At 40.7% G+C, this 22,901-nt stretch overlaps 1 protein-coding gene across 1 annotated transcript; it reads left to right on the forward strand.

The window, feature by feature from the left end:
- Positions 1-4,873: 4,873 nt before the first annotated feature.
- Positions 4,874-17,831, forward strand: LOC139557196 (large neutral amino acids transporter small subunit 1-like). The gene is made up of 12 exons (XM_071371673.1): positions 4,874-5,278; positions 5,888-6,279; positions 6,444-6,615; positions 7,019-7,144; positions 9,016-9,121; positions 9,501-9,545; positions 10,042-10,165; positions 10,359-10,462; positions 10,619-10,715; positions 12,688-12,837; positions 13,540-13,714; positions 14,255-17,831. The coding sequence occupies exons 1-12, from the start codon at positions 5,200-5,202 to the stop codon at positions 14,362-14,364; spliced, it is 1,680 nt and encodes a 559-aa protein (XP_071227774.1). The 5' UTR covers positions 4,874-5,199; the 3' UTR covers positions 14,365-17,831.
- Positions 17,832-22,901: the final 5,070 nt, after the last annotated feature.

Raw genomic sequence — 22,901 nt, forward strand, 5'->3', positions numbered from 1 at the left:
CAGACTGAATGGGTTTTAATGTTATACAGCAAGCTTGGGCCCAACTAGTCAAGCAGTATATTAAGCGGGGGAGTGTAATAGATTTCAAATATAGTTTTGCTACCTCTGTAGTCAAACAATTTCGTATAAACTGGAAATTAGCTAGGTTGAATTTGGTTATTTGAATGACCTTTTTCACCTTCTTTTTAAAAGAGAGGTTGGAATCAAGTACGATGCCAAGGTACTTAAAATCAGATACCACCTGGAGCTTCTCCCCTGACACGTAGACATCTGGCTCAGTAGCATCTGTTGCCCTCTTTGTGAAGAACATGCAGACAGTTTTTTTCACATTGAGATGCAAACATGAGTCACTGAGCCACTTTGTAACCTGGACCATTACAGATGTGAATTCTTGTGCAGCTTATTGTTTGCTCTTTGCATGCACATATATCACTGTATCATCTGCCTACATTTGAACGTCAGACCCAGTACAGACAGAAGACAGATCATTAATGTACAGGCTGAACAGGAGGGGCCCCAGTATTGACCCTTGGGGCACGCCCACATCATAGCTAAGAGTGGGCGACAGCTCATTGCTCACTCTGACACACTGAGTTCTGCCTTCAAGGTATGATTTCATGCATCTCAAGGAATCAGGGGAAAAGTTGAACTCGGACAATTTTGTGATGAGAACCTCATGGTAAACAGTATCAAAAGCCTTCCTTAGGTCCAGAAACACAGCCCTAGCAATGCCCCCTTTGTCCATCTCGGACTTCACATTTTCCAGAAGAAAGCAGTTGGCCGTTTCTGTGGAGTGTTTTGCTCTGAAGCCAAACTGCATGGAGTGTAATGTGAAGGGGCTATTGTTGAGGTGGGCAATCAGTTGCTCTTTGACACCACAGGTAGTATACTAATGGGCCTGTAGTTACTCACGTCAGCAGGGTCACCTGATTTAAAGATGGCAGTTGTTATGGCCGAATTCCATACCCTTGGAAACACCCTCTGACCAATAGATGTGTTGGTGACCTTAGTAATGGGGCCAATGATTGACTATTTGTAGTTTTTAAGAAAGGTAGAGTCCAGCCCAAACACATCTTTGGCTTTAGAGTTCTTTAGTGAGCTAATCATCTTGTTCACCTCTGACTCAGAAACCTCCCTTATAATGAAGACAGGTTGAGTGTCATTCACTAGCCCTGAGCCCAAGAAACCAGTGGAGGGGTTCTGTGTCAGTACCCTGACAGAGTCAATAAAGTAGTAATTGAATGCTATTGCTATTTCGACTGCATCCTGTGTTAGATTGTCATTCACCATGATTTCTAGTCTTTTTGCAGTGTTACTATGGTCTTTCCCTCTTTTTTAGATTCTCCCAGATCAATATAGAATTTCCCTTTGCTTCACCAACTATGTTAATAAAAAAGTTTGCCTTGGCCTGTCTGATTTCTTTCATCACCTTATTTCTCAACATGGTAAACCTACGTCTGTCATGATCTAATTTGGACTTTAGGGCTGTTTTTAGAGCATGATCTCGTTCTTTCATCAGTTTCCAGATTTCTCCATTTAGCCAAGGAAGAGTGCTCTTTGGCCAGGTTTGGATTTGATTTTCTTCAGGAAGCCATTTATTGTAGTCTGGATTGTGGATAGAAAAACCTGACTCAGCTTCCACATCAGTATAGGACAAGAGATCATTCCAGTTAATTCCCTTAATTCTGTTTAAGAAACGTTTTTCAACAGAATCGGTGGAATGAATACACCTCTGATCACACACAAACAAAGTTCACTTTCATAGCAGCCACATACAAACAGCATGAGCACTTTTCTAGTTACTTTCTTCTCGCATCTACGTACTCCTCTCTCACCTTTTCCCTTGCTTGTGGACTTCAGTGCACAACACTTTAGCTGTCTGTGACCAGGCAAAAAAAACTTTCCAAGCCAAACCTTCATATCATAACCACTACACACAGCCTACATAGTTGTCACCATATTAGCTAACATCAGTCAACATAGGTAATAGAACTAATGCATTAGTAAACCTGCTACAATCATGCAGTACAGTGTTCAGTTAGCAAGCAGTTTAGCAGTTACACCAGCAGGCCCCGGTGGCAATAAATTAATAAAACCAAAAACTTACCTTAACTTGGAAAAGTTCCAGTGTTGGATAGCCATGTCCAGCTAGGTAACATAGCATCCTTCGCTGTTTGACCCGGGTGTTTGAGTAGGCTAAACTAGCTAGCAGCATTCACTAGTTAAGTGAATGTTTAAAAAAGTACAACTAAATATCTCTCTCTTTCTCTCTCTCTCTTCCTTCTTTTTAATTTTTAAACAAATACATTTGTTCAAAACTGTTCAACTGTTGTCTTTCTTTCTCTGAGTCAACAACTCAACATATTTTATGCACTGCAGTGCTAACTAGCTGTAGCGTATGCTTTCAGTTCTAGATTCATTCTCTGATCATTTGATTGGGTGGACAACATGTCAGTTCATGCTGCAAGAGCTCTGATAGGTTGGAGGACGTCCTCCAGAAGTTGTCAAAATTACTGTGTAAGTTTATGGAAGGGGGTGAGAACCATGAGTCTCCTAGGTTTTATGTTGAAGACAATGTACTCAGAGGAGGACGGAAACTAGTTGTCCTCTGGCTACACCATGGTGCTACCCTACAGAGTGCTGTTGAGGCTACTGTAGACCTTCCTTGTAAAACACTGGGTTTTAATCAATTATTTGGTGACGTGAATATATTTAGTATAGTTTTATCTAAAAATTATAACTTTTTAAAAGTTTCACTATTTGTATTTTTACAAAATTCACTGAGGACGATGGTCCTCCCCTTCCTCTGTGTGTGTGTGTGTGTGTGTGTATGTGTGTGTGTGTGTGTGTGTGTGTGTGTGTGTGTGTGTGTGTGTGTGTGTGTGTGTGTGTGTGTGTGTGTGTGTGTGTGTGTGTGTGTGTGTGTGTGTGTGTGTGTGTGTGAGAGAGAGAGAGAGAGAGAGTGAGAGAGAGAGTGAGAGAGAGAGTGAGAGAGAGAGAGAGAGAGAGAGAGAGAGAGAGAGAGAGAGAGAGAGAGAGAGAGAGAGAGAGAGAGAGAGAGAGAGAGAGAGAGAGAGAGAGAGAGAGAGAGAGAGAGAGAGAGAGAGAGAGATTAATGGAAATATTAAATATCCTCCGTATAATGGAGTGGTCAGTCTCTCTTTTAATTAATTTTACTGACAGAGATAATGGGAGGAGAAAATAAAGTTGTTATGATCGTCAGATATGACTGTACAGACACGGGGGAACATGATGAGGGGCAGCATGTAATTCCATATGGAAAACAAGATCAAGGCATGGGAGCATTGCAATTGGGGTTTGAACAAACTCTAATTATAATCAATTAATCATAATTTTACTTAGAAACATTTATTAATTGGAATCAAAACAAATTAGTTGATTGTTGTTTGAGTAACAATCATCACAAAGATGTTGAGAAATGTACTGAATATGTTAGTTTAAAGACGACTGTTCTTTTTTCCTATAGGCGCTGTCTCTTTAAATTTACCCATGATCCTTTTAGAACTTTGCTCTGGATTTAGGAAGTAATTTTAGTATTACAACTCTTACAATATTCTTTGTCAGTAAGTCTTTGCAATAAATGCTCAATGTTGGAAAAGGGGATCCTATGACCCTAAAAATCCTACTTCGATAGTTATATACCGTTAGTTAAACCTGTGTTACTTCTTCAACCTTTATAAAGATTCTAGTCGCCAGTTAACATACGGGCATTCAGAAGGCTTGTTGACTAGGCTACTAGCTGAGAACGAAGTTTCTCCATTCTCGCCTAGGGGAAAGTCCCCGGACACATGGCAGAAAGTGCCCTGCGTTCGATCGCAGTTACTCTGCGTTACCATTTGTGGCTAAGATGTTCCATGGAACGGAGCTTGGTACTCACGAGTCTCCTTTGTCAGTGCGATAGATATGCAAGTAATACTAACGCATGAACAGAACGGGGCTCATTCTCTGAATGCATTTTTTTCTAAATGTACCATTGGTGAAAACATACTATGGTACATTTGGAAAAAATTGCATTCTGAGAATGAGCCCCGTTCTGTTCATGCGTTAGCATTACTTGCATATCTATCGCATTGACAAAGGAGAGCCTGGATGTAGCAAAACAGAAATGACCAGCAAGCAAGCACAAGCATAACCACATTATCTATGTGAATGTATATGTTAGACTGCCATCTAGTGGAGATAAGTAAAACACACACAGCTTGTATATGGTGATGACTCAGAATATGACAGCCAGGGTTTCCATGTCATATTCAATCATCACACGTATCCATATATTATTAGGGCTTAAAATGTTTGGTTACCTCCATATTATTATCCCTTGTAGTCATTGGTTAGGTCTAAAAAAGCTGGTCAAAGAGTAAGAAGCAAGGATTGTACCCCAAGGGAAATACAGTAGCTCTCTGTATGTATTTGGACAGTGGTTTTTTAAAGCTTTATACTCCATCAAATAAATGTTGATCCACTCTTTTTGACCCATTCTATTTTCCCCATTAATCTTTCAGCAAGGGAGAGAGAACAAAGACATTGGATTTCCCCATCATGGCCACTAGATGGAGTGCGCCGGAGCTTTTGCATCCTTTGTCTGTGTGTCACGCTCGCATCAAAGTACATAGCCGCACGCACGCACACACACACACACACACACACACACACACACACACACACACACACACACACACACACACACACACACACACACACACACACACACACACACACACACACACACACACATACACCCCCCCCCCCACAAAAAAAAAATCTGACAATGACCTAGTTCCACCCTCTCTGAGCTGAGCTCTCTATCGCTCCCATCATTCATCATAAGTGGGCGTAGGCTAGGTAGCAGCATCACTATCACCACATCAAGCACCACACTAGGTCTGCTGCCTCCTCTCCTGCACTACAGTAGTACACTGGTGAGAGGGAGAGAAAGGGGATGAGAGATAGAGGGAGAGAGCGAGAGAGAGACAGAGTGTATGAGAGAGAGAGCGTGTGAGAGTAAAAGAAGGAGGTAGACATTGGAGGAGAGAGAAAGAGAGAGGTGTGAGAAAGATAGAGATAGAGAGAGAGAGAGAGAGAGAGAGAGAGAGAGACAGTTGAGGGGAAGCGTAGGGAGGAGGAAGAGAGCAAAAAGAAAGGAAGGAAAAGGAGAGAAGGGGGCTAAAGGAAGACAGGATGGCAGAGCCAGAGCTGAAATCACAGAGTAGCCTGGAGAGCTTGAAGAAGGCAGCCGAGGGCCAGGAGAAGATGGAGGGTAGGTACACCGCTACAGAATAACACACACACACACACACACACACACACACACACACACACACACACACACACACACACACACACACACACACACACACACACACACACACACACACACACACACACACACACACACACACACACACACACACACACACACACACACACACACACACACACACACACACACACACACACACACACTGTAGCCTAGCCTAGACACCACATGGTGCAGGGTTGCATCAGTCGCTCATAGGCTGCTGCATGATCTGGTGCAGCATGTATTTATGGATATATATATGTATTTGGTCATGCACAGCTATCAGGCTATTACTCAGTGAGGTGGTATGGGGGTCAGCTAGGGTTTTCTAATGTAATGTGATTTCTTGCAGGGATATGTTATGACCCCCCCATGCTGCTTGCATCCTCTTACTTTCCCTTTATGGCATAGCCTTCAGTCTATTTACAATTTCCATGTAAAATCCATGTGCTACTCAACTCCTGAACTATCAGTGTGCCAACAATCCCTTCTCGTGAACTCTCCTCTGTACCCCCTTCTTCCCCACCCTCTCCCCCTTCCTCCCCCACCCCGTTCCTCCTCCTGCAGCTGAGGCGGTTCCGGACAACCCAGACAAGCCTCCTTCGCCGGACAAGTCTCCATCCAAGCCTCTGTCCCAATCCACCATTACCGACACCGGCACCGTGGCAGCCACCACCCCTACTGCCGATGCCTCCTCCCCAGCCAAGGCAGCGGGCGGCAAGATCGAGCTGAAGCGCAGCATCACGCTCTTCAACGGCGTGGGCATGATCATCGGCACCATCATCGGCTCGGGCATCTTCATCACGCCCACAGGGGTGGTAAAGGAGGCTGGCTCGGCCGGTCTGTCGCTGGTGGTGTGGGCCGTGTGCGGTGTGGTGTCCACCATGGGCGCCCTGTGCTACGCCGAGCTGGGCACCACCATCACCAAGTCGGGTGGAGACTACACCTACATCCTGGAGGTACATGTGTGTGGGGTTGGGGGGTTGTGTATGTGCGTGTGCGTGTGCGTGTGTGTGTGTCTGTGATGTGTAATACTGCATCTGGAGCGGTTGAGATATGAGCAGAAGCCAAATCTCTGTTGTTCACAAATGGATTAATAAAGTTGAACTGTATTGTATTGTAGGTGTACGGCGAGCTGGCTGCCTTCCTCAAGCTGTGGGTGGAGATGCTGATCATCAGGCCATCCTCCCAGTACGTGGTGTCGCTGGTGTTCGCCACCTACCTGCTCAAGCCCCTCTACCCAAACTGCAGTGTGCCCGACAGTGCCGCCAAGCTCATCGCTTGCCTCTGCCTCAGTGAGTATAACCAGCATTGCCACCAGAATCGGGTGGCCTGTACATTGCAGAGATAATACTTTTTTTTATATATAGTGAACTATATACAAATACTGCCACAAACTGTAACACACATTGACCAATCAGGTCTTTCTCAGCCAGCTGCTTGAGTAGATATTTGATACAGCTACATCTGTATGTAGCTACATCTGCTACAGTACTACAGTACTACTACACAGGCCTCCTTTTTGTCTAATTTTGGACTCTCCCTCCCTTTAAGGGACCTTTTTTCCCCCACTGATCTTCTCTCACTTCTATTTATTTTCTAAAATAACAAATGACATGAAAAAAAACCTACAAAAAAACCATGCAATTTAGCTTTATGAGGTGCAGTGATGTTCTCCCTTGCGCTTCCCTCTCTCAGCATCATTGACCTTTGTGAACTGCATCAGCGTGCGGGCTGCCACCAAGGTCCAGGACTTGTTCACTGCGTCAAAGCTCCTGGCCCTGATCATAATCATCATTTTCGGTTTCATTCAGATCAGTACAGGTAAGGAAACACCCAGTTCACACATGTACTGGTGTATGTGTGGGTACGTTTGACACGCGTTTGACACACACTCTCCTCCTGTCTATAGGTTAGTGCTTGTTAAAGGTCTTTTGCCACGGCTTAGCTAGTTATGTGTACTTTATTAATCTGAGTTTTCACCAACAATGTCTTTATAAAATACCAAAGTGAAGCTAAAAAGGATTTTGTTATTTATATTGTAATATGTTCATAGACCTATCATAGACCTATCTGCTATAAATGTACCCTATTTGCATCCACCTCATGAATTCATAGCAAAATAGCTTTGTATGTAAAGACAACCCACCCATCCGAGAGATATAATGTGCAGCCATCTTTTTCTTCGCACTACATCTGGTCCCGCTGCCACGCCGGCTAACATGGTGCTGCATGTAGGGTTGCCATGGAAACTAGGCGGTGAGCTTGTTGTCCTGTGCTTTCTAGATTCTGAAGTCTAGAGAGGAGGACAGGGGGAAATACGAAAACACTGCCATCTGAAACTAAGAGGTGTCTGTTTTTTCAGGTTCCTCTCTCTAGCATCTTCTACCTCTTACGCAGATTATAACGTTGAAGAGAAAGACAGAGGGAAAATATAATTCATTATCTTGTTAAAAATGAATACAAAACAAGTTTTACAAAATCTTGATGAGATTGCCATTTTGCAGTTTTGTAACACCCTTTTCATCTTATTGTAACTGTGCCTGTGATGTAGGATGACCGCGAATATCCACAACTCATAAGAGTCTCATTGTTTGCCTCTACAGATGATGTTAATATATTCCAACATGGACAATAAGGACCAAATGCTTCATTGGTATGCGCCCTCCTGCTTGTTCAGGGACGAGAGAGAGAGAGAGAGAGAGAGAGAGAGAGAGAGAGAGAGAGAGAGAGAGAGAGAGAGAGAGAGAGAGAGAGAGAGAGAGAGAGAGAGAGAGAGAGAGAGAGAGAGAGAGAGAGAGAGAGAGAGAGAGAGAGAGAGAGAGAGAGAGAGAGAGAGAGAGAGAGAGAGAAACATATGTACAGTATGCAAAGCAGATTCTCTGAGTTGACATAACACATGGATCATGCAATGCTCCAAATCTATTCCCAAGTAGTGGAAGCCATGCCATTTACACCTGAAATGAATCGGTAGACAAGACAGTGGAGTAGAAAACAACCTTTTTCTTTTTCACTCAATAAAGTCAATCCTGACAGCATCTTCCCTCTCTGATGTAGGCCTCTATAGTAGGCTTAACACTGGACTGGACATTGTGTGAATAATTGAGTGGATAGATGTTTCTTATCATCGAAAAGGTCTCCCTCCTCATATTGAAATGTCAACTGCCAAACATTATGTTCTCAGTGCATCAATGGCAGACGGACTAACCCAGGGTTAGGTGTTTGGAGGGTGCAGCCTGTGTCAAAGAAAATATATTTTCTTTCATTTATTTCTCAAAATGTCATGTCTTTCAGTCAAACGTAGTCACACATACAGTCTTAGGGAAAAAAGACGCTATCTGGAACCGAAAAGGGTTCTTCAGCTGTACCCATAGGATAACTATTTCAAGAACTATTTGTAGAACCCTTTTGGTTCCAGGAAGAACCCTTTTGGGTTCCATGTAGAACCCTTTTCACAGAGGGTTCTACCTGGAACTCAAAAGGGACAACCGAAGAACCCTTTTGGAACCCTTTTTCTTTGTGTGTGTGGACATGTGTGTGTGTGTGTGTGTGTGTGTGTGTGTATCTACCATATTCCACGCAACAAACATTCATGCATGTGATATACTGTAGTGTTGATATTCTCAGTTCGTTGGAGTCAGTCCCTTTTGCCAAGCAGTGATATCAATGCTGCTCTCTTGTCTCTGTCTAAACAGGTGATGTGCCATACCTGACACCAGAACTGGCGTTTGAAGGCAGCAAATGGGGAGTCGACAACATTGTGTTGGCTCTATACAGTGGACTCTTTGCTTTTGGTGGCTGGTAAGGCCTTTGCAACACAACTTAAGGCATGTTTACACCCAAGTCGTATTAGGTTACAACATGTTTCAAAATGTTATGCAATGGAAAGCGTAAACAAGCGCTTCTTATTGGGCAATTTTAAATAGTGTGCTTCCGTTTTCTTCTGTTTTGTGCCCAGTGAATACGACCCTGGTTTTGTCATCTGACTTTCATCAACCAATCAAGATTATCTGATCATAGGATGCTTCTTATATTCTATGAATGTAATTCCAGTTTTGCAGACTATAGAAGGTTGATGTTATGCTACTAATCTGATTTAGTAATCTAATCTATTATTATACTTTTTTATACAATGTTCTTGAACTATATAACGCATCATATTCTGTTTCCTCTCCTTTAGGAATTACCTGAATTACGTGACAGAGGAAATGATCAATCCAGAGAGGTGACTTCCCACTGGGCACAGACGTCAATTCTCAATGTCTATTCCACGTTGGTTCAATGTAATTTCATTGAAATGACGTGGAAACAACGTTGATTCAACCAGTGTGTGCTCAGTAGGTTATGTGTTGTGAAGTTTTTATTGAGGATTGTACAGAGTTATCACAACTACCCTGTAAATATGTCTATCACTATGTGTATGATTGTTCTCTAACATTTTGATTGTGCTTAATTGCCCTTGATTGACTGCGTGGAGGTGTTTTTCAATGTGATAATGACAGATCGTGACATTTCAGATAGCAAGAAATTCACAGTACTAGTAATTATCACATTCATACAATGTAACAACAGAATAATCACATTGAATACAGTCATGAAATTGCATGAAATGAAACACAAATACAGTTGACTCAAATAACCTCAAATTGGATTGGCTGACACATTATGAGTGCTCCTCCATGACATCATCTGTCATTGATCACCTTTGACCTTGATTCCAGAAACCTGCCACTGTCCATCATTATCTCCATGCCCATTGTGACTGTGGTGTACGTACTGACCAATCTGGCCTACTTCACCACTATCCCCCCGAGTGTGATGGTCGAGTCCGAGGCAGTAGCTGTGGTAAGGATGGCTTTATTAAAAGATCATGTTTTGGGAGCTGGAAAACAGTGTGCTGATATTCCCTTTTTCATTCATAATGTACCTATCATTTATTTTGCTAACAAAAAGGCAACAGGGGACAGCATAATAATAGCAAAGATAAAGAGATTGAATGTGAACTGGAGTATTGAATGGTAGCGCTTTCCCATTGCAGATCTTTGGGGAGTATCATCTTGGTGTGATGTCCTGGCTCATCCCTGTCTTTGTGGGGCTGTCCTGCTTCGGAGCGGTCAACGGAAGCCTGTTCACCTCGGCACGGTCTGTATCTGTTCTACACACAGATAACTCTGCAAAGAGTGTTTGAAGATCTGTGTGTGGTTGTGTGTGTTTAATCCAGTCATTTGATACTTTAATTAAAGCCCGGAGATTGTATCAAAATGCTCAATTATGAGGGTTTGCCTGTCTGTCTCATAGGCTGTTTTATGCTGGCGCTCGAGAGGGTCAGCTCCCTGCTGCACTGGGATTGGTCCACACTGACCTCTTCACTCCAGTGCCCTCCCTCATTTTCACGGTGAGTACTGCCATTGGTCCCTAAATTGGTTTAAAATGTAAATTGGTTTCAAATTTTGAGATCCAATTTGAGAACTAACAATTGGGCAAGGCTAAAATCATAGTCATCAACTCAAGTCAATCTGGCATAGATTATTAGTTGGTAAATACAGTACATCGCAAAATTTTACATAGCAACTGAATAGCAGTTATTCCCATCGCAATACATTTTTTATTGTCTTTTTAAAAAAGTGTCATGGTAATGTTTTACAGAAAAAAATGCTAATTTATAGTCAACGTACAGTGGGGAGAACAAGTATTTGATACACTGCCGATTTTGCAGGTTTTCCTACTTACAAAGCATGTAGAGGTCTGTAATTTTTATCATAGGTACACTTCAACTGTGAGAGACGGAATCTAAAACAAAAATCCAGAAACTCACATTGTATGATTTTTAAATAATTAATTTGCATTTTATTGCATGACATAAGTATTTGATCACCTACCAACCAGTAAGAATTCCGGCTCTCACAGACCTGTTAGTTTTTCTTTAAGAAGCCCTCCTGTTCTCCACTCATTACCTGTATTAACTGCACCTGTTTGAACTCGTTACCTGTATAAAAGACACCTGTCCACACACTCAATCAAACAGATTCCAACCTCTCCACAATGGCCAAGACCAGAGAGCTGTGTAAGGACATCAGGGATAAAATTGTAGACCTGCACAAGGCTGGGATGTGCTACAGGACAATAGGCAAGCAGCTTGGTGAGAAGGAAACAACTGTTGGCGCAATTATTAGAAAATGGAAGAAGTTCAAGATGACGGTCAATCACCCTCGGTCTGGGGCTCCATGCAAGATTTCACCTCGTGGGGCATCAATGATCATGAGGAAGGTGAGGGATCAGCCCAGAACTACACGGCAGGACCTGGTCAATGACCTGAAGAGAGCTGGGACCACAGTCTCAAAGAAAACCATTAGTAACACACTACGCCGTCATGGATTAAAATCCTGCAGCGCACGCAAGGTCCCCCTGCTTAAGCCAGTGCATGTCCAGGCCTGTCTGAAGTTTGCCAATGACCATCTGGATGATCCAGAGGAGGAATGGGAGAAGGTCATGTGGTCTGATGAGACAAAAATAGAGCTTTTTGGTCTAACTCCACTCGCCGTGTTTGGAGGAAGAAGAAGTATGAGTACAACCCCAAGAACACCATCCCAACCGTGAAGCATGGAGGTGGAAACATCATTCTTTGGGGATGCTTTTCTGCAAAGGGGACAGGACGACTGCACCGTATTGAGGGGAGGATGGATGGGGCCATGTATCGCGAGATCTTGGCCAACAACCTCCTTCCCTCAGTAAGAGCATTGAAGATGGGTCGTGGCTGGGTCTTCCAGCATGACAACGACACGAAGCACACAGCCATGGCAACTAAGGAGTGGCTCCGTAAGAAGCATCTCAAGGTCCTGGAGTGGCCTAGCCAGTCTCCAGACCTGAACCCAATAGAAAATCTTTGGAGGGAGCTGAAACTCCGTATTGCCCAGCGACAGCCCCGAAACCTGAAGGATCTGGAGAAGATCTGTAGGGAGGAGTGGGCCAAAATCCCTGCTGCAGTGTGTGCAAACCTAGTCAAGAACTACAGGAAACGTATGATCTCTGTAATTGCAAACAAAGGTTTCTGTACCAAATATTAAGTTCTGCTTTTCTGATGTATCAAATACTTATGTCATGCAATAAAATGCAAATTAATTACTTAAAAATCATACAATGTGATTTTCTGGATTTTTGTTTTAGATTCCGTCTCTCATAGTTGAAGTGTACCTATGATAAAAATTACAGACCTCTACATGCTTTGTAAGTAGGAAAACCTGCAAAATCGGCAGTGTATCAAATACTTGTTCTCCCCACTGTACATATACAATGCAAGAATGCAATTACCTATCCCAAAATTTGACTACAGATTAGGTTTAATACATGAGCCAAATGTCTCCCTGCAGTGTTTCCTGTCCATGCTGTATGCCTTGTCCAAGGACATCTTCTCGGTCATCAACCTGTTCAGCTTCTTCACCTGGCTGTGTGTGGGCATGGCCATCGCCGGCTTGCTGTGGCTCCGCTGGACCAAGCCAGAGCTCAGGAGACCCATCAAGGTACCATTACTGTAATAAGACCTGTTTTAATATTCTTCAAATGCATCCTTCCTTTATCCATTCCTTGAATAAATTACTGATCTGACATGGCTGGATTGGTGTACACCAGATGTCCTATGCATTGCTTTCAGCAGTTACTGTATGTCATGTCAGATCAGTGATTACTTTAAGGAAGTGAGGAAGGATGGATTCATTTTAAGATGATAAAACAGGGCCTACTTAAAGATGCACTATGCAGAAATTGCTCTGCCATTTCCTGGTTGGTAAAATTCTAATAGTTTGCTTAATTTTAATTTATGTGACAAGAGAATAATTGCAGCGTCTAAACTGCTGTGAAATATATTTTCCATAACTAAAAACATTGTATTTTCAGGAGTTGAAGCTGGTGTACAAAACCCGAAAGTAAAAGACGCAAAAACAAAACTTAAGAGTGGGAGCATAGAAATAGCCCACATAGAACAAATCCACTGCTTCTTAGACTAGCTTTCAATGAGAATGACAGATCTATAACTCACATTTCTATGTGAATTTAGTTGGGTCACCTAAAGCGTTACAATTAAAATGAGTGACCGGAAAAAGTCAAAAATAATGTTTTCCATGCAATCCGAGATAGCACAATTGAAGTGATATGAAGCCGAGTTTCTTTTAGTTCCATCCTGTAACCGTTGGGTTTGTGTACATTAATCAAATTTTCCCTGGCAGATTTGGTTGGTGGTCCCTGTGGTGTTTGTGCTGGGCTGTGTCTTTATGATCGTGGTGTCATTCTGGGCAGCTCCCTTTGAGTGCCTGATAGGCAGCGGGATTATCCTCACCGGTATCCCCGCCTATCTCCTGGGGTACAAGTGGAAGAAGCCCCACGTTGTAAAGAAGATCCTAGGTGAGCTGGTCATGTGATTTCTCTGATATCTGTTACTGGCTTAGTTCAAACGTGGGTAGCACAACTGATGTACAGTATGTGGAGGCAAACTCATAAATCACAAGCTCATGTATCACAACTGATGTGTCAAATGTGTCATTATACATCAATTGCTTGAGTGTGAACTAGGCCTATATGTAATGGGTTGTCAAGGCTGGAGATACATTTGTGACTGGTTATTTGATATTACCATTAGCAGCCATTTCTGTTTTTGCACTTCGCAAACTGTTTTGTGTCTAAGGTTAACATCCAGTTAAATCGGTTTCCAACTGATTATTTCTTTTTACTCAGATAAAAACATTCCATCGTTTCCCCAAAATTAAATAAAACAAAAAGTAAAAAGGTTTAAAGGAAGAAAAAACATATATAATACATTGAATTTTAAATCGTTACACATGTGCTTCTAAAAATGTGCAAACTTTCCATTGGTGCAAATGAAATGTATCCTTCGGAGTGTTAAAGACAACTAAAAAAGAAATCATGCCTGTTTTCTTTCCTCAGAGATCTTTACTCTGTTCTGCCAGAAGATTTTTATGTCTGTTCCAGAAGAGCGGGAAGAGAAGGAATCAGCCGAAGTAGCTGAAGAAGTCGAAACAACAAAGGACGACTGAGTCAATCTTTTAGTTGGAACATTACGTATTTACACTCATTATTGCTTTTGTGATAAAGTTCCATGACTCTTGGTAAAGTAGGGTTTATACATATAGGGTTTATATGTATGCTTCGGTGTACATATTTTGTATTTTACATGCATTTTCATACTGTATCATCCCTGTGTACTCTCTCCAGCAATTCAATTACAGTTATTCCACTTTCCAGTTGTATAGAGTACTTCAAACATCCTCACATTTTACCTTACCTAACCTTTTGTATTTTATTTTTTACCTATTTTGTTCTTCAGTATTCAATAGACCTGAATTAAGCTAACAAAAAGAGGAGTCAGGGAACAGACAAAATAGTCATATTTTCATCAAGTTTTGGTATGTTCCTCAGACAATCATCCAAATCTAGATAACTACACTACGGTCCAAAGTTTTAGAACAGCTACTCATTCAAGGGTTTTTCTTTGTTTTTACTATTTTCTACATTGTAGAAAAGTAGTGAAGACATCAAAACTACCCATATGGAATCCCATAGTAACCAAAAAAGTGTTAAACAAGTCAAAATATATTTTATATTTCAGATTCTTCAAATAGCCACCCTTTGCAATGATGACAGCTTTGCACACGCTTGGCATTCTCTCAACCAGCTTCACCTGGAATGCTTTCCCAACAGTCTTGAAGGAGTTCCCACATATTCTGAGCACTTGTTGGCTGCTTTTCCTTCACTCTGCGGTCCGACTCATCCCAAACCATCTCAATTTGGTTGAAGTCGGGGGATTGTGGAGTTCAGGTCATCTGATGCAGCACTCCATCACTCTCCTTCTTGGTAAAATAGCCCTTAAACAGCCTGGAGGTGTGTTCGGTCATTGTCCTGTTGAAAAACAAATGATAGTCCCACTAAGCCCAAACCAGATGCTGTGGTAGCCATGCTGGCTAAGTGTGAATTCTAAATAAATCACAGACAGTGTCACCAGCAAAGCACCCCCACAGCATAACACCTCCTCCTCCATGCTTTATGGTGGGAAATACACATGCAGAGATCATCAGTTCACCCACACCGCGTCTCAGAAAGACACCGCGGTTGGAACCAAAAATCTCCCATTTGTACTCCAGACCAAAGGGCAAATTTCCACCGGTTTAATGTCCGTTGCTCGTGTTTCTTGGCCAAAGCAACTATCGTATTATTATTGGTGTCCTTTAGTTGTGGTTTCTTTGCAGCAATTTGATCGTGAAGGCCTGATTCACACAGTCTCCTTTGAACAGTTGATGTTGAGATGTGTCTGTTACTTGAACTCTGTGAAGCATTTATTTGGCCTGCAATTTATGAGGCTGGTAACTCTAATGAACTTATCCTCTGCAGCAGAGATAACTCTGAGTCTTCCATTCCTGTGGCGGTCCTCATGAGAGCCGGTTTCATTATAGCGCTTGATGGTTTTTGCGACTGCACTTGAAGAAACTTTCAAAGTTCTTGAAATTTTCCGGATTGACTGACCTTCATCTCTTAATGATGGACGTAATGATGGACTGTCGTTTCTGTTTGCTTATTTGAGCTGTTATTGCCATAATATGGACTTGGTCTTTTACCAATAGGGCTGTCTTCTGTATACCACCCCTACCTTGTCACAACACAACTGATTGGCTCAAATGCATTAAGAAGGAAAGAAATTCCACAAATTAACTTCGAAGGCACACCTGTTAATTCAAATGCATTCCATGTGACTACCTCATGAAGGTTGAGAGAATGCCAAGAGTGTGCAAAGCTGTCATCAAGGCAATGGGTGGCTGTTTGAAGAATCTAAAAAATAATATGTATTTTGATTTGTTTAACACTTTTTTGTTTACTACATGATTCCATATGTTTAATTCCATAGTTTTGATGTCTTGACTATTATTCTACAATGTAGAAAATAGTAAAAAATTAAGAATAACCCTTGAATGAGTATGTGCTCTAAAACTTTTGACCAGTAGTGCATATATTTAACTTTTGATTTATATAATATAACCCACTATAACTGAAGGTATGTATTTAACTCAGTGTATTTGAATGAACAATCTAGTGCTCACTTAATGTGATTGAACAATGGCCATCCATCTATGAGAAACACATCAATTGATTCAGGTAACTCATACAGCACATTCTGTCCCTTGATTTTGGAGTGTAATGTCCTTTATGTATGTTGTGTATGTATACAATGTTAACATTGTATATTTGTAACCAGTTTTAAATTCGATGTTTGGAACACATAGTAATTTCCCATACTCAAATTCACATTGAAACATTTTCAAATTGATTCGACAGAGCACTATTTGAAGCACATTTGTGGATTTCTACCGTGTTGTATTCTGATGTGTTGCCTTAAGATTATTGTTACACAGGTCAGTTGCTTGTATTGATACTCAATGCCCTGTTACCTCTCAGTTCCTATGTCAAACCATGCTTTCATGATATTTTGTTGTAAACATTGTTTTATGTTATTCGATACAAGCAGTTGTGAATATGGCATCAAGCTACTCAACCAATTTTCTGTGTCTCAACTTTCCACCATACATTTTTATCCATTGTATTCGGTGAAGACATTTGTATCAATGTTTTGTATTGTTTGTACTCATCAGATACCATGCCAGATGTCTGATGTCGACATTCAGCACACATGACTATTTCGCTACTGATGTCTATCTTTGTCATGTCAGACCAGAATTAATGTTGTGAGCATCGTAAGTGGATAATGGAGGGTCTTTTCTCTTTTGAAGGAGCGATTACTGTAAGCGCAGATCTAAGACCAGCTGTCCCAACCCCAGTCCAAACCTTGTCTCACCCCAAGCCAGACCAGTTCAAGCCAAAAGACAAACAAAAAAAATACCTAAATGAAATTCTTCAGCACAAAATATTTGCACAAACATGTACATGTTACTGAATTATGGACACGATGAAGTATAGAATGTTAACTGCTCCTATTATTATAAAATATAATTTCCCCCCCATTTGATTATTGAGTGGCTTGGAAAGTAGGCGCAATAGGTCAAGAGCACAACAAGTCACTGGAGTTACAGAAAGTACAAACTGTGAAGAAGCTCGACAGGCACAGAAGGAATAGAGTTTACAGGAAAATAATTTACGAATCGGATACAGGAAGAGTTTACAGATAGAGTAAATAAGGAAGTATAAGGAATAGGGAAGTTTAAATAGATTACTCATATATCTGTGTCTTGTAAGAGTATATTCATGATTGGCAGCATGAGGGAGAAACTCTTGGGGCAACTTCCAAAATTTTGTGGCCCAAAATGTATCGAACAACACAGTTCAGGTGTGTACAAAGTCGTGCGTATTATGTACTATAAAGTCTTTAATTGTATTTAATGTTATGGTAAAATACTTATTTGAATTGGAAGAAACAATTGTATCGCTGTCAGCTATTGTAACTTAAATGTCAGTGACCATAGCGGGTACATCTACCATTAAACTATTTTTGTTCAAATGGTCTGTGTCTTTGAGGTGAAATTAAGAAACACTTTTTTGTTCACACATTTCATATTTTAATCACTGGCATACCACACACCCCGCAGGGGAACCCAGAATCCCCGTGAAAAAATGTGTGTAGAATAGCAAGAAATTAGCTCAGCAACTCTTGAACATCCGGACAATCCTTGTCAAGCAGTAAAACTAAATTTTTATACATAACAAAAAATTATTTTGTTGCATTATTTGAGCATAACATTTACGTTTAGGGGCATTTTATGAGGAAAACATTAGTTTTGGGATAACAATCGTCGTAGGTGGAATTAGACCAACGTCCAGCGTGATGCGTGTTCATGTTTCTTTATTAAAAACCGAACACCAAACAAAAGAACAACGAACGTAACGTCTTGAAGGCTCACCAGAGCTAACAAAAACAACATCCCACAACCTAAGGTGGCAAAACAGGCTGCCTAAGTATGATTCCCAATCAGAGACAACGATAGACAGCTGTCCCTGATTGAGAACCATACCCGGCCAAAACATAGAAAACCAAAACCTAGAAATAAAGAACATAGAATGCCCACCCAAATCACACCCTGACCAAACCAAAAAGAGACATCTCTCTAAGGTCAGGGCGTGACATTTGGTAATTTTCCAAATACTTTCAATATTATTAAGTTCCATGTCAGCTCTATGCTTGGAAATGCCCTTGTCTGGAGCAAAGCATCCAAATTTTAAACGTTCCAAAAAAGCGTTTAAAATTCTAAAAACAGGCAATAATGGATATAAACTGAAAAATGATCTTATAGTTTCTGTGACTTTAAAGAATATTTCTCTTAAATCTGTGATTCCTAAAAGATGTGTCTGGAGATTTGGTCAACTCAATTGATTAATCAAGAAAGAGCAGGGTCAGCTATACCATAAGGACGCCTTGTTCATGTCCTCATTACATGTACTGTAGTTCAACAAGATCACTAATGGTCTGTAAAGTTTACTTTTGATAGATTTAAACAAACAATATCGGAATCACCATGGTCACAACCATAAACTGTCAATTCCTTCTGCTTGATAAATGTTTAATTAATTAGGTTTTAGAGTCATAAAGCAACTGAGGGAGAAAAAAAAGATTGATACTGTGCATACCACTTGAATGAAGAAGAAAAATGATAAATTGTCAACTCCGTGAAACGTTAATTCCGTTAGATTTTTGTCTAACGTCAACTCCATCTGAGTGCCAAAATATCTGATAGAATGGTTATGTTTTTATTGGGGATTTTTAAGTGACAAATTTTCCATATTTTACAAATGTTTGTATTAAACTTTGATTTTTAGATGCGTCTGTTGGGTATCTGTTATCAACTTCGTCACTGATGGCTAACCCCCTTAAGATACATTTTTTGTCAATATTCTGAAACAACATTTTAATCACTGATCTGAAACATATAGTATGCTTAAACAATTGAAGTTTGTGCTGTGCTAGAGCTAAGGGATAATGTTAGCTTTAGGTTCTAAATCTAGAAAAACATGACAAAAGGCTAAATACATTTGCCCTGGAACATTTAATGGTGCTATAAAACAAGACAAAACAAAATTAGTTTGAGATTTGTATTACATACAGTATTTGAATAATGTAAGGCCTTTTAACACTTGTTGGATGATAATTGTACAAATGAAATACCTTTTATGGTGTCTGATGGTGTTACGCTCGTCGTTTGAATGAGGAGACCAAGGTGCAGCGTGGTAGGCGAACATCTTACTTTTATGAAAATGAAGACCGAAAAACAACAAAATACAAAACGAACGTAAAGTTCTGCAGGCTACATAGCAACTATACAAAATCAAGATCCCACAAACTAAGGTAGAAAAAAGGCTAACTAAGTATGATCCCCAATCAGAGACAATGATAGACAGCTGCCTCTGATTGGGAACCATACCAGGCCAACATAGAAAATACAACATAGATTGCCCACCCTAGTCACATCCTGACCTAACCAAATAGAGAATAAAAAGACTCTCTAAGGTCAGGGCGTGACAGACGGAGTTGACATAAATCCAGCTAGTTTTCATGTTATGTTTTTTTTTTAAATAAAAAATGTAATTAGGAGCTTGTTCCTTTACATGGTGTGATAGCTAAAACTTTGTTTTTTCAAAATAGATATCGAAAATTTTGCTAATATTAAGACAAATATTTGTGGGAAAAAAGTTGAGATAGTCCCATCTTTCAAGAATCCCTGACCTCTAAAACAACATTTTCTCTCAGCTACATGGCAAAATGTGCTTTGCTCGAACCTTGAGGGGGCCCAGCAAAACTGCGCTACGCCACTGATTTGATTGTATTTTCATTCTAATTTTCAAGCCCATTTGGGGAGTGATGCTGGAAATAAGCACAAGCTAAAGCATGATGGTGAAATGCATCAGACTCTTGATAATACAACGTGTCAACATCTTCATTGCATCTGTTTACTTGAAATAAATAAGGATTTGTATTATTATGCACAACTTCCAGGGGAAACAAACTGCTAGAACTCAGTAGCCACTGGATGCATACAGACAACAACCCATTATCTGAGCATAAGGGAACCCACCAAATCATGAAAAAGCATGGGTCAACTAGGTAACAACAAGATAACATCTCCAAAGAAGAATATTGGCTATATGAGGTTCTCAGAATACAACCATGATACCTAGTACTCCATGCAATATGCTCTGTTTTGTCATTGTCTCTGTGATGATTTATTTCCAAAGCTAGTATCAAAGGCATGGTGCAATGAACTCTGTGTTCATTGATTCCCAAACGGTGATAAGATTGAGGCCTGTTCTGGGTGAGGAGTTCATATCCGCCAGGGAAGGAAATTAGGATGCTGCCTCTGTGATTGGGAGCTAGTCGCGGATCTACTGAAGATCATATTAAAAGATGGAAGATTGTCTCAGTTCATAGAGTTGGATAGTGGGTGCACTTGCCACAAAGCCTATTTTAGCATGGCCTGCACCATTTAGGACTTTCACCATTTTGAAGTAGTCAACTGGGTCAAATGTTATTTGTCACATGCTTTGTAAACAACAACTGTAGACTAACAGTGAAATGCTTACTTACGGGCCCTTCCCTATATTGCAGAGAGAAACATATAATAATAATAATAATATTAATACTAATAATAATAACATGAGGAATAAATACACAATGAGTAACTTGGTACCCCGTGTATTTAGCCAAGTCGATGTGCAGGGGTACGAGGTAATTGAGGTAGATACAGTATGTACATATACAGTAGGTAGGGGTAAAGTGAGTAGGCAACAGGATAGATAATACACAATAGCAGCAGCATATGTGATGAGTCAAAAGAGTTAGTGCAAAGAGGGTCAATATAGATAGTCCGGGTAGCTATTTGGTTAACTATTTAGTAAGACTTCCTATGGGTTAAAGCTGGAATCTGCATAAGGTGAAACAGTGCCACCTTTGGCTCCCAGAACCTCTGTTATTGTTTTTGCTTTGTTAATGAAACAGAGGAGAGAAATGTCCAGCATTGTGGTAAAAAGAGTGCATTCAGAAAGTATTCAGACCCCTTGACTTTTTCCACATTTTGTTACTTTACTTATTCTAAAATGGATTACATTGTTTTCCTCATCAATCTACACACAATACCCCATAATGACAAAGAAAGAACTGGATTTTACAAATTTTTGCAAATTTATAAAAAATTAAAAACAGAAATACCTTATTTACATAAGTATTCAGACCCTTTGCTATGAGACTCGAATTTGAGCTCAGGTGCATCCTGTTTCCATTGATCATCCTTGAGATGTTTCTAAGACTTGATTGGAGTCCACCTGTGGTAAATTCAATTGATTCGACATAATTTGGAAAGGCACACACCTGTCTATATAAGGTTCCATAGTTGATAGTGCATGTCAGAGCCAAAACCAATTCATGAGGTGGAAGGAATTGTCCTTAGAGCTCAGAGACAGGATTGTGTAGAGGCACAGATCTGGGGAAGGGTACCAAAACATTTATGCAGCATTGAAGGTCCCCAAGAACATAATGGCCTCCATCATTCTTAAATAGAAGAAGTCTGGAACCACCAAGACTCATCCTAGAACTGGCCGCCCGGTCAAACTGAGCAATCGGGGGAGAATGGCCTTGGTCAGGGAGGTGGCCAAAAACCCGATGGTCACTCTGACATAGCTCCAGACTTCCTCTGTGGAGATGGGAGATCTCTGCACCACTCCACCAATCAGGCCTTTACGTTATAGTGGCCAGACGGAAGCCACTCCTCCGTAAAAGGCACATGACAGACCACTTGGAGTTTGTCAAAAAGCACCTAAAGACTTTTAGACAACGAGAAACAAGATGCTTTGGTCTGATGAAACCAAGATTACTCATTTCTGTTAAGGTTAGGCTACTAGTTTCATTATTGCAATAATTCATCGATATTAAATAAATATGATTGTTTGAAGAAATGACAAAGTCTCACTCACTTGATTAGAATATTCCACGACAGTGGCCCAGCCAGAGCCCGGACTTTTCTGGAGAGACCTGAAAATAGCTGTGCAACGACGCTCCCCTTTCAACCTGACAGAGCTTGAGAGGATCTGCAGAGAAGAATGGGAAGAACTCCCGAAATACGAGTGTGCCAAACTTGTAGTCTTGAGGCTGTAATCACTGCCAAAGGTGCTTCAACAAAGTACTGAGTCAAGGGTCTGAATACTTATGTAAACGTGATATTTCAGTTATTTTTTGGGGGGGGGCAAAAATGGCTATAAACCTGTTTTTACTTTGTCATTATGGGGTATTGTGTGTAGATTGATGAGGGGAGAAAAAGATTTAATCAATTTTAGAATAAGGCTGTAATGTAACAACACGTGCAAAAGGTCAAGGGGTCTGAATATTTTCCGAATGCACTGTATTCTGCTATTCTATCACTCATGCAATAACATACAAGGGGAAGAAATCAGTGTTTGTGTTTTGAAGTAACTTATTTATTCTTGTAATATCCCAAACGAGCATGACAGTTTCACCAAGTACAGATTCCAGCACTAAAGGGGGGCTGAACTAAAATAACAACTTCTCTAGTTGAAAACAGGCTGTGTG

The sequence above is a fragment of the Salvelinus alpinus genome, chromosome 28, assembly GCF_045679555.1.
Source record: "Salvelinus alpinus chromosome 28, SLU_Salpinus.1, whole genome shotgun sequence".
Lineage (NCBI taxonomy): Eukaryota > Metazoa > Chordata > Actinopteri > Salmoniformes > Salmonidae > Salvelinus > Salvelinus alpinus.

Bases quoted from the DNA above. Each gene is read 5' to 3' on its own strand.
- LOC139557196 (XM_071371673.1), top strand. From the start codon at position 5,200: ATGGCAGAGCCAGAGCTGAAATCACAGAGTAGCCTGGAGAGCTTGAAG. The intron at 6,616-7,018 runs GTGAGTATAACC...TCCCTCTCTCAG, and splicing joins CATCGCTTGCCTCTGCCTCA to CATCATTGACCTTTGTGAAC. The intron at 10,166-10,358 runs GTAAGGATGGCT...TTCCCATTGCAG, and splicing joins AGTCCGAGGCAGTAGCTGTG to ATCTTTGGGGAGTATCATCT.